The sequence below is a fragment of the Dendrobium catenatum genome, unplaced genomic scaffold (assembly GCF_001605985.2).
Source record: "Dendrobium catenatum unplaced genomic scaffold, ASM160598v2 fragScaff_scaffold_756, whole genome shotgun sequence".
NCBI classification, from domain to species: Eukaryota; Viridiplantae; Streptophyta; class Magnoliopsida; order Asparagales; family Orchidaceae; genus Dendrobium; species Dendrobium catenatum.
Genome location: NW_021319218.1, coordinates 29,124 through 42,025, shown reverse-complemented (window position 1 = coordinate 42,025; position 12,902 = coordinate 29,124). Strand labels below are relative to the sequence as shown.

At 37.7% G+C, this 12,902-nt stretch overlaps 2 protein-coding genes across 2 annotated transcripts; one reads left to right on the top strand and one right to left on the bottom strand.

Annotated features, from left to right (window-relative positions):
* Positions 1-400: 400 nt before the first annotated feature.
* On the bottom strand, positions 401-3,221 carry LOC110100672 (pentatricopeptide repeat-containing protein At5g66520). Its single transcript, XM_020828278.2, has one exon. It carries the CDS (start codon positions 2,890-2,892, stop codon positions 667-669), a length of 2,226 nt encoding a protein of 741 aa, XP_020683937.1. The 5' UTR covers positions 2,893-3,221; the 3' UTR covers positions 401-666.
* A 6,482-nt stretch (positions 3,222-9,703) lies between these two features.
* Positions 9,704-10,365, top strand: LOC110100678. Its single transcript, XM_020828288.2, has 2 exons — positions 9,704-9,836; positions 9,915-10,365. The coding sequence occupies exons 1-2, from the start codon at positions 9,745-9,747 to the stop codon at positions 10,231-10,233; spliced, it is 411 nt and encodes a 136-aa protein (XP_020683947.1). The 5' UTR covers positions 9,704-9,744; the 3' UTR covers positions 10,234-10,365.
* Positions 10,366-12,902: the final 2,537 nt, after the last annotated feature.

Sequence of the window (12,902 nt, the reverse complement as noted above, 5' to 3'; positions counted from 1 at the left end):
GTTAACACCAAGGCACTGTGAGTCAGGCTGAGCAGTTTTCCTCACTATTTCACTTTGAAGATCGTGTCATTTGGTGTCATAGAGGTGAGTCTCTTAGTCTCTTCAGAGGGTAGAATGGTGTGAGAAGTGAAAAGAGACAAGGAGAATATGTAAAAAAGTGATATGTATGATTTCTCCTATTTCATAATGAATTTCTTTATGTGATGTAACTCCGTGATTTTTTCCTTATTTTAAATTTTTTCATGTTAAATCCTAATGTAGAAATAATATTTCATTTTTTAATTTAAAACATAATTTGACTTTTAACAAGACACAATGAAGAAAAATGACTACGTAGCCGACCCCATATAGTGAGACAAATGCTTGATGTTGTTGTTGTTGTTGATTCATTGCATGATTTTATTCCAAACATTGACTATCACTTTTGAGAAACTTCTATGATGAAAAAAAAAATATAAAAGATATACTAAAATATAATATGTGTAAGTTATTTGTGCTATTCACAATAATTTTTTTTAAATAAACTAAAATTTTCATAATAATTCTACAAAAAAAAAAAAAATCTCATATGGACCATAAAACTTGCCTAACTTCAACCAAAAGCACTTATGAACTAGATTTCAAACTCGAAAAGTCATTCCTTTTAGCAGAGAGAGCATTCTCCTTTCACCAGAAATCATTGCAGGAGCACTGCCCATCTCGAAAATGATGAAAGCGGCTTCGGTCTCTAACAACAATTTCCCGACTCCATAACTTGGCAATCATCTTTATCGCTGAATGGCAATCATCACAGACCCTTAGGTTCTTGACGACATGAATTGGCAAGCTTGGCCCCAACCTCCTGATCCCAAAAGCAATGGCTATCCTCTCACTGTGGCCAAAGAGACTCTCTTCTGTCTCCTCTTGATCGACATCCACCGCAACCTGCGACATGATCGGCGAGTAACCGGATTCCTTCAGCCTCTTCATGATCTCACGCATTGCTTCCTGGATCTCAATTACATATGGGTGTTTCTGATCGCCGGCGATGAACTTGTAAACCTGCCCATTGACTGTAATGGAACTAAAAGCTGCAATCTTTTTCACTCCTCTCTCTTCCATCCTGCTCCTGATCATGGAAGCATCCTTCCATCTCCCAGCATCTATGTATGTGTTGTATAGTTGAACGTATCCAGCATCTTTATCCGGCTCCAACACAATGAGCTCTCTTGCAGACCACTCGGCCAAATCCATATTCTTGTATACTCTGCAAGATCTTAAGAACGAAGCCCAAATAACATCATTTGGTTGCATTTTCATGCTCCTTATAAGCTTTTCAGCTTCAGCTAAACGCCCAACTCGACCCAGAAGATCAACCATGCAACCGTAATGCTCAATCTCTGGCTCTAAATTATATAAAACTTGCATCTCTTTAAAATGCCTGAGGCCTTCATCTACAAGGCCTGAGTGGCTGCAAGCATTCAAGACGCCTATGTAGGCAACTACATTTGGTCTAATGCCTTCATTTCTCATCATAGAGAACTGCTCAAGTGCGAGCTTTCCCATTCCATTCATGGCAAAACCTGAAATCATAGCAGTCCAAGACATCACATCCTTTCTATTCATTCTATCAAAGACTAAGATTGCTTGGTCCATTTTTCCACATTTTGCATACATGTCAAGCAGACCAGTCCCGAGAAAGATGTCGGTTTCGGCGAGGTTAACCTCAATGTAAGCATGCAATATCTTTCCTTTGTCTAGTGCAACCAAGCTAGCACAAACTGAGAGCAAACCCACCAATGTGTATTTATCAGGCAAGAGGCCTGAGGTTAGTAGATCAGTAAACAAAGACAGTGCTTCCTTAAGCCTACTGCTCTGAATGTAGCCTGTGATCATTGAGTTATATGTGATCAGGTTAGGTGAGTCCATCTGTTCGAAAAGGGACTGAGCTTCATCTATATTGCCCATTTTACAGTATCCATCAATGATTGCATTCCATGCTGGAAGAGTCTCGTGGCCAATTGAATTGAAAACCGAGCAAGCATGGTCAATGTCGCCGCACTTTGCATACATGTCGATAAGAGTCACAATGAGATTCTCATTCAAAACAATATCCATTTCTTCAACAAGGTGATGAATCCATTTTCCGGTTTCAAGGTCCCGGCTTTGCGAGCAAGCAGCAAGAACAGACATGAATGCAACACTATCTGGCATAATTCCTTCTCTAAGCATCTTTCTAAACGTTTCTATGGCCTCTGCAGGCTGTCCTGTTCTAGAATAACCTTTAATCATCACTGTCCATGATATAACATTTCTCTCAGGCATATCATCAAACACCTTCCGGGCATCATCAAGCAACCCTGCTTTTTCCAACCCGGATACCATAGTAGTCCACAGAAGAACATCCTTATAAGTAATGTGATCAAAGACCTTCCTTGCATCATCGATCCGGTGAAATTCCACGTACATATGAATCAAGGAGGTAAAAGCAAGGTGTTCAGAATAAGAGAAAAGCCTAATAAATTGACCATGAGCTGCATAACCCTGCTGAGCCAAGTGAGAGATGGAGCAAGATTTGAAGAGAAGCTGAAATGTATAAGAATCGGGGCTTATGTCTTTCCGGCACATTTGAATGAAAATTTCGATGGAGTATTCGGAGAAATGACGAAGGGAACAAGCCTTCATGATTGTATTGCATTGGAAGGTGGACGGCTTGTGGAGATGGGAGAAGAGGTGGAGAGTATTGGAAAGGTCGCTGCTTTCGCAGTCGGCGATGGATCTCAGGAGAAGAGTCGCCGCCGCCGGAGCTCCGGAAACGATCATTTGGGCTTGGAGCTGCGTGGTTTGCTTCAGGGACGAAGGAGTCAGCCATGGCATAAAGTAGGAGAATTTCTGCGGAGAGGAAGAAACCATTCAAGTAGTTGTCCGTTAGCCTTGTTCTTGAGTGCCGCCACTGCCCAATATTCATTTCCTCTAAAAAAAAGAAAGGCCAAGGCTGTCCAAAATTTCTTAAGGCTTTTATAACGGAATCTTAAATTTCATGTTTTTGGAGCGACTCATCATTCTCACCATAGGTTCCTCTTCAAAAATTATTGGACAAATATTGATAAATATTAGCTCCTTCTCCTAAAGGCTTTCTCCAAGCCTTCTACTGGAAATCCTATATCTCACTTATGTCACACTCTTAAACTTTTCAAGGCTAATATTAAACTGGAGTCTTGGGCTCGCTCCTCTTTGATCAAGACTCACCTTGATGAATTACATAATAAGCAATTGGTTTGTCTGGAGAATATACATGCCGATCCGAATAACAGTTTCCTTGGAAGATATCAATCATAAACTTGCTAAATTTTCTAGTATTCTTGCTTCCTGGGTTATTCAACGAGCCAAAGTTGAATGACTCAAATATGGGGAGGAAGACCTGAAGTTTCTTTATGGAGTAGGCAAGGTAGCAATAAAGTTGTTGTCAACTTGCTTGCCTCCTCTCCTAACTCTGACAGAAATGATGTGATTAACTCTATTATTCAACATTTTCAAGTTATTTATAACCCACCTCCTCCTTCAAACCTGTATGTTGGCTTATTTCCTATTGGAGCTAGTTTTCTTGATGACTTCTTCACTCATCTTACTCAACATGTTTATGATGAGGAGATTAAAAAGGTGGTTTTCAAGGGGTATGCTACATCTTCCCTGGGGCCGCATGGGTTCAACTTTCACTTTTATAAAATAGGGTGGCATATTATTGGTCATATGGTTATTAAAGCTGTGAGATCTTTTTTCCCTAAAGGTTACATGCCTAGTGGAATTGTGAAGTTCTAATTCTGCTCCAGGATCGTCCAGGACGATCTGGGATCGTCCTGGGACGATCAGTTGAAATTTGCTCCAGAAATTGCCCAGATTGCTCCAGGTGATTTTTCTCCCAGGATCGGCCAGGCCGATAGGGGCATCGTCCCAGGCCGATCAGTTCAGTGCAAAAGACAGAGAGCAGGACTTTTTCAGAATTAATTATCGAACGGTGCAATTTGAACGACTTTTCTGTCCGGATTTCATTTTTGTTAGCGAATTTCGTCCGTATTTTTCGACTGGTTCAGTTTTTACCGCGTGAATTTCCGTATGTTATTGACGTGCTGAGTGTGCACATTTTGGTTATTTTCTGGAGATTTTTGTCCGGGTATTTTGAATTCGGCGGTGTTTTATGTCGCATGTATTTTTCTGTGATGAAAGTAATTGTTGTGGCAATAGAATAAATATTCTGAAATGTTGTTATCTATATTATGTGCAAATTTGGTATTCTGTGATTTTTCAGGAAAATTGTGTAAATTCCGTATACAGTCGTTGTGCTGCCCGATTTTTGTCTAATTTCTGAATTTGTCCAGATTTCTTCTGAATTGATATGCTATCTGTATATGCTATATAAAGGGAGTTATAAGGGTCCTGGATCCTAAGAGATTCAGTTAGTGTCTGAGAAATTTGAAATGAGCTCAAACTGAAATCTGATATCTGTTCTGTTCCGGATCCGATGAAATCTGTTCTGGTGCTATAAGCACATCTGTTCTGGTGCCGTGAGCACAAAGGGAGGCATAAGGGGCCAGAATCCATAGAGATTCTATCAGTGTCAGGGAATTTAGCTATTAATTACAATACTATCTGATATCTGGTTTGATATGACTTCTGTTTCCGTACAGTTCTGTTTGATCTGTTCCGTATCTGTTCTGATTTGATATATGTCAGTATCTGTTCTGATTTGATTTGTTTTGTTCTGATCTGCACAATTTTGATACATGTCTGATTCTGTTCTGGTTTCTGTATGGATTTGGTTTGAAATGTTTGGTTTTGGATTCTGGAAGTTTTGATTGGAGGTTTGTTGCTTTGCTGAGCTGTTGAGCTCACCCTTATTTTCTGCGTGTGTTTTTTTTTAGGCTCTGGGAAAGGGAAGGAGGTCTTGTACTAGAGTTCAGAGTCTGATCAGATCAGTTATAGGTATTTTGTACTTTTTGATTTTTGTACAGTCATGACTTTTCTTCTTTGTTTTCTCTTTCTTCTTTGTTTTCTCTTTCTTCTTTGTTTTCTCTGTCAGCCATGTACTGTATTTGTAGATGATTGTTTTGAGGAAAAGAAAAATATAGATGATTTGTTCCGCTGAATTTGATGTTTCATAGTAGCTCTGTGTTTGTCTGTTTTTGAGTTGAAATATTTGGAAGAATCATTTCCGAAGCAAATTCCAAAGCCAGATCCTGGTCTGTTTGTTCGTTAAGCTGTTCGCGGCCCGGTGCGGGCGGGATCCTTCCCGGTCGGGTCGGGTTGCGACAGGAATTAACCACGACTTTGGCCCTTATCCCTAAACATAAAAATGTTAATTCTTTGTCTGATTTTACGCCTATTGCTTTGTGCAACACTCTCTACAAAATTATTGCAAAGGCTATTGCTAATAGAATTAAGCCTATCATGCATATGCTTGTCAAAGAAAACCAATCGAGTTTTATCAAAGCTAGAGTTTCTATGGATAATATCTTACTTGTCACTGAACTTTTTTCCCTTGTCTGTAAAAGAGGAGGTGCCAAGTATTTATGTGCTAAATTAGATATCTATAAAGCTTTTGATACTGTATCTAGGGAATTCTTATTTGCTAGACTGATTCAGAAAGGTTTTCCCACCATTGTTGTGAGTTGAATTAAAGCATATAAACCTTATGTGAACTTCTCTATAGTGATAAATGGAGCCCTTGAGGGATACTTTCCTTTTTTTTGTAGACCTTAGGCAAGGATGCCCCCTAAGTCCCTATCTCTTTTGTTTTGCTATAGATGCTTTCTCTTCTCCGCTGGATGCTGGGGATTTTAAAGGGATTGCTTTGGATGGATTCACTCTCACTCATCTACTTTATGCGGATGATGTGCTTATTTTTTGAGAAGCTACTATTGAAAACTGTATCAATCTAACTAACATCCTCAACACTTTTGCAAATGCCACAGGCCTTCATGTTAATCTTGAAAAAGTTCTATTATGCTGTCAAGGAACTTTTCTGATTCGAATGCTAATTGTCAAGTTCTTTCCACACATACTATTAGTTCTAAAATTTCATACTTGGGTATCACTTTATCTTTTAATAGACTTAAAGTTGCTGACTTTTTTTCCTCTTCTAAATAGTACATCTAAAAAATTATCTGGATGGAAAGCCAACCTCCTTTCCTCTGCGGGCCGGTTACAATTTCTGAGATATACTATTCTGAACTCTATAGCTTATTGGATACATGGATCTATTTTACCTAAAATTTTTCTTAAATTCTTCAAAAAAACATGTTCTAAGTTTTTGTTCTTTGGTGATCCGACAGCTGCCAAGAAAATCCATATGGTCTCATAGGATAAAGTTTGCATACCTAAGCAAAAGGGGGCTGGGTCTGCCTTCATTGCAGGCTATTCAATTTGCCTTTAATTGGTCAATAATTCTTAGGATGTACAATGCTAAATCTCCCCTATATACTTGGATTTTTAGTATATACACTTCTCCTTGGCGTCCAGCTCCTTCGAATGCTTCAAATTATTGGAACTCCGTGTGCAGAACGGTTATTGATGCTAAGGAAAATTTTTATTTTAGAGTCACTCCACTTGCTCCTATTTCCTTGCACTGGGATCACTGATATTATAATGCCAAGTTAGAAAACTTAATTTGAAGGTCTTTCTTTGCTTAATGCTACGCATTCTAAAGCCCTTCTTAAGGATTTTATTTCGGGTATGAATTGGTCTCCCCCCCCCGGGGATTATGCACCCCCTTCTTTTCACAATCTGATGCATGGTATTCCTATTTTTGATAGCTCCAGCCTTGTTTAATTTGGGAAAAGCTGAGTAACATCAAATTTAGGCATTTTATAAGTGAATTTTATACTTACTTACCAAAGTGCTCTTGGGATAACTTGGTTTGGCATCATAAGCATGCATTGAGATATTCGTGTTAGCTTGGCTTGCTGTGGTGGATGGCTTGAAAACAACTTATGCTTTACATCTCATGAACATTTCTGTACCGCTAACCTGTAGTCTATGCCACAGGTACCCTGAAAGTGTTTCCCACCTTTTCTTTGAACCCTCTTTCTCTAATGTTGTTATTACTGAACTAATGCCACCCGCCAAGAATCTTCTTCTTAGACCCACGATTTTGCATCTCTTTGAGTGAATTAATGGTAATTTGAATGTGAAGCATCATATTAAAACTCTTTATCATCTTTTTACTTGATGCTCTATTTATTACATTTGTAAAGAGAGGGATAATATAAAGTTTGGTAATTATGTGAGCTGCTACATCTCTATATCCACGTGCATCAAAAGAGCTGTTTTTGAGAAAGTTGTTAAGTGGAAATCTTCTACTAATATCCTGGACTTTTTCTGATGATGTTGCGCCTAATGGTTTTTGAGAACGAGATTGTTTCTCCCATTTGCAAATGATGCTGCGCCTAATGGTTTTGATTTTGTCCGTCTCTCATTTTGGGGCCCTCAGTTTATCTGTCTGTTGTTGCATTCGTTCTAGCCTTGGATAATGATGACGCTCCCTTTGCAAGCTCCCCTTGGATGGTCTTCGGGCAACCAGGGGCTTATGATCTTCTTCATGAAATGCTGATATGCTGTCTTACTTCTTGAGTCCAGACTAATTTTGACTTGGGAGCTCCCTCTTTTTGGTTTCTTATTTCATTTTTCTGAAGTTTTTTGCTGCATTATTTGTTTTTGTGCTGTTTTTTTTGGCTCCCGGTTGTGTGAGCTCCTCCTTTTTTTTGAATGATTCCTTGTAATCTTCTTTTGCTCATTTAATATACGAGTTAAGCCCAAATTTTACAAAAAAAAAAAAAAAAATCATGTTTCTCACATTTGAAGAAGAAGAGGATCATTTGAGAATAAGATGATTGATTTCTCCTGCGGGGGTTAACATAAATCAAGTGTTTACAAATAAATAAACAACGCCCAAAAATAAGTCTTGACTTCCATAATAGGGATTAGAGAAAGAAGGTGTTCACATGCGGACAACTATATCCATCAACAGTGTTAAATCTTGTCAGAATTTTAGAGATGGTGACGATACTAAGGGGGATGATCGACGACGATGGTGGTTATCGGTGACAACTGCTAGTGATGGTTGTCGACATTGATAACTAGAAAATATAAGAGAGTTCTCTAGTTCTCTCAGTTCTTCCTCTCCTCATGCGGATAATGGAGCTTTATTTATAGGATTTTTTGGTAAGATCAGAAATTTTTATGTAAAAATCTCAAAAAGAAAAAAAAAATCACGGGGAATGGCCCATATGAAAATCCATTATACATCGAAAGATAGAAGAATTTTTTCTTCCTCACATTTGAAAAAGATGAATACTATTTGAGAATAAGATGACTGATTTCTCTTGTGGGGATTCACATAAATATCAAATGCCTACAAATGAATAATTAACTCCAAAAAATATGGCTTGACTTTCATATTAAAGATTATAGAAACTAGGTGTCCACATACGGACAATTATATCCAACAATAGTGTTAAATTTTGTTAGAATTTTAGAGATTGTGGCGATTACCAACGGTGATCATCAACGGCGATGGTAGTTGTTAGTGCAAATAACTGGTGGTAGTTGTCGACGATAATAACTGAAAAAGTATAAGATAGTTCTCTAGTTCTCACGTTTCTCTTTCTCCTCGTCTGGAGAATGGGGCTCTATTTTATAGGCTTTGGAATGAGAATTTTGGTAATTTGGACAAAAAGCCAAAGCACTTCATAATATGATCAATATTGATTCTCTTAATCATGAAATATGTTTTCTGCATTTAAGTATCTTAATGATGTCGAAATTAAGTGATCTTAGACTCATTGATTTTGTCTTAATGGGATACTCGATTTAACTATAAGCATGCTAAGTTTGAAGTTCTAATGATCAGGATTTTGATTTCAAAAGTTTCAAATTCAACAATTGCCTCGAGATTACTACAAATCATATGAATTTTTAGAGCTATATCATTTGTCTCCCTTTTTTTGGACATCAAAGCATATTACGTTTGAAAATATATTTTAAATTTAAAAATCCTAACTTTTATTTTTTTATTTTAGCATTTTAAATCTCTCTCTCTCTCTAGGAAAATTTCTCTTTTTTTTAGATTTATTTTCTTAGAAAAAATTTTCTTCTTTTTTTCTTAAAGAGAAGTTCTCTCTTTTTTTTGTATATAAACCTCAACCACATAATATCTTCTTTGCATTATATCAAACTCTTCCCTAAATGAAAGGCATCAATATGAGTAAAATCATTTCAACTTTTCTAAGCAATGTGATTTTCCCTTTTTCTAGATTTTTTAAATAATTTAAAAATAGCTGCAGCAACATCCTTACGCAAAATAATTCTTTTCAACCTAACTCGAGAGCCGGCGCCGCCAGCCGACTTCCAAGCAAAGGCGTGTGAGCACTACCAAGCTTCACATTTCCCATAATTTCCACATTTTTCGCTTCGAATCACCGTCCATCATCCTTCATCCGACGGTCAATATCCCCTCCCACAATTGAGCAAGTCCACACGCCTTTTCCACACGCGTCAACCTAAAACCGCACGTTATTGATTATTTCGGTCAACAAGCAACTTTTTTCCGTTCGACCGAAGGACCTTCGACACGTGCCACTACCTCTAAATCCACCGTCCGTGTCGTGATCAACAGCCGTGATTCTCCCAACAACTCTCGTCGCACCGCTACCTCTACTTATAAACAGAACCGGATTAGTCGACCGCCAAACGGGACCCGAAACCAAGACCATGGCGCTCCCCATCAACGCCTGCATCAGGCTCTCCTCATCTCCTCCTCCTCCTCCTCTCCCAAACGCTTCGCCTCCTCCTTTGTCCCAATGGTAAGCAAAATTCCATGCACTACCCTTCGGAAGCTATCAAATTGATACGATTCCCACTAACAGGTTCCTTAATTACAGGTCGGGATGGCGGCGAAACACCCTTGCGGCAGCGGCGGCGGCGATGGTGACAATTGGGACTGTTTCTGCAATGGAAGGGCCCATAGTGCTGGCTGCGGAAACCGGCCGTGCAGTGGCAGCGCCGGCGGCGGAGCGGTGGAGCGAGAAGAGGAAATGCCCGTCTTGGCACGCCAACTCGCTGGAGAACATAATGCCAGAGAATCTTCCCCGTCCGCCGCCACACCGGAGATCCGATGGTCTCGCGGCTTATCGTGATGCTCCGGCTTTGGGCGGAGGCGCGCAACTCCATGGATACAGCAGCGGCTGCTACTCTTTGTAATGAATGAATGAAGATCAAACATTCTTATACATAAATATAGATTTTTTTTTTCGAATTTCATTTATCACATTAAGATATTAATGTATGAAATAGTTCTTTGTGTTTACATAAAATGGAATATTTGATTTGAAAGTAGTGTTGGTTGAATGGAGGGGATAGGGGTGTAATTTAGTTAAGCCGACTCGTGAATCGGTTGAGCTTAGTTTGATAGATAGTTTGTGCGTTGCTAACGAGTCAAGCTTGAATCAGTCCTAACTCGATTGATGAACATGTGAAATAAATCAATTAAAAATATTATTATACAATATACAAAAAATAAGTATAAAAATATTATAAATATTTAACAATTATAAATCAGTTCCTCGTATCAAATGATTTATTATTATTTGTCTTCTATTTTCTCATGTTTCGCCATTATATTTTTCTCTTTATATCAGATGAGTCAATTCAAACTTGCAGAATTAAGCACAAATTTGATATCGAACTCGGTTAGTTAATCAAGCTCAAGCTAAAATTTTTTATCTAAGACTTTTTGATCAATTAAGGAAAACTCACACATATCAAATATGAAAGTTTCAAATCTAAAACCTCTTTGTTGATAGTCGAAGCTCCTAACCAACATATCAAAAATGTGTCGCATCTAGCTAAAATTAAAGATGATTAGAACTCAACTCCACTCATTTACACCCTCTTCATTAAGAGAAAAATTGATGAAAAATATCTATGTGGGAAATTATTTGTAGCGGGACCAAACGGCCATGATTTAAGACTTCTGACATCTTATAAATTTTAAAAGCTGTACTACTAATTTTGCAATCATTCATGTAGTACAGTACGGCATAGTTTTTCTTTTGTACTACTGTGAATTTTGGTACTACAACCCACCGCGGTTTAGCTTGGTTGGTGGGCGTGCTCGGTTGGAAACCCCTCACCCGAGTTCAATTCCCTCGAGCAGCTGTCGTCCTTAAGTGGGGCCCCCAAAGCACTGGCTGCGGGTACTGTAAGCGTGGGTGGCCCGATAGTTCAATCGGGGTTTACGGACCTCCAAGCGTTCTCGACTAAGCCCGAGCATGGCAGCGGACGGTTCCTCGTCATAAAAAAACTTAATTTTGATACTACCTAGCACTTACCTGATCACCTTTTTTTTTTTTTTTTTTTTATTCCCCTTTTTTTTTTTTTTTTTTTGAATATTTAGGTCAATTAAGACAAACTCATATACACATCGCAAATACAAATACTCCAACCCAAGACATCTTAGCTGATAGCCTAAGCTCTCAACTAACAGTCCAAGATGAGCGGTGTGTCCTCACCTTAATCTATTAGTAAAAATCTTTGGCCACTAACTAATAAGTCTTATATTTGAGTTTTACATATGTGATATATATGTGAGTTTGTCTTAATTAGTCTAAAGCTTCCTTTGGGACGGCTTTTTTATTGCTTTCTAAAACGGAGTTTTTGTACAAATTTAAAAAAAACTGTACTAAAACTCCATTTTAGAAAGCAATAAAAAAGCCGTCCCAAACGAAGCCTAAGACTTCTATTGGGATGGCTTTTTTACTCTTTCTTAAAATAATTATTTAGTATAAAAGTTTTAATGTTTGTATTAAAAAGTACTTTAAGAAGCAGTTAGAAGCCATCCCAAATGAATTGTAAATGTCCCAAAAAAAAAAAAAAAATACCGTTGGCATCTATAATGTTGTTTTATATATATAAGAAGCATAAGTTTGGAAGCATCTGATAGTAATGTTCAAACTAGAAAGGCTCAGAACGGTTAAATTTGCAAAATTAAGGCCCGAATGAGCCCAAAATATTAATGAGGATGAATAGGTGTGAACATCAAAATTGAGATATTTGTGATCAAAAGATAAAAGAGATTTTTTTTTTAATTAGGTGGTTAGTAAATTCACTATAAATCTCGAGGTAATATTTGAATTGAATTTTTTTAAAATTAAATTCAAGATCATCGGAACACCAATTTCGACTGGGTTTTAATTGAATTGAGCTTCTTGACAAGATGAATCAATCGGCATCATATATGACCCGATCTAACTCGAAATGAGTTCCACTCGGGCACTTGAAACATAATTAAAAAGTTTTGGACATTAATTAATAGACCAATCATTCTTTAAATATTACTTGCTTCGACTGGATTTTAATTGAATTGAACTTCTTGACAAGATGAATCAATCGGCATCATATATGACCCGATCTAACTCGAAATGAGTTCCACTCGGGCACTTGAAACATAATTAAAAAGTTTTGGACATTAATTAATAGACCAATCAGTCTCTAAATATTACTTGGTTAAAATTAAATCGAGTAGCTCGACGAGATAAATCTAATGAGCCCAAAGTCATTTAATTCTAACATCATGGAAAATAATTTATGATCAAGGGGCTATATGGACTATTCGATAGTATGTTGGATTATGACCAAATTTATCAAAAATTTTCACTTTTAAAAAATTATAAGTAGAGCCTCATCTTTTACGTGATTCAAGAGCAAAGAAAGCTACATAGCTATATTGTATTTCTTGAGGATCGCCATCGATGACCATCATTATCAATCACCGCTGCCACCACTTCACTTTTGTTATTGGACTTTTGCCTCCTAATTACAAATGTCTAGCTCTTTTATTGGACTTCAAAATTTCAGCTCTCGCGACATGA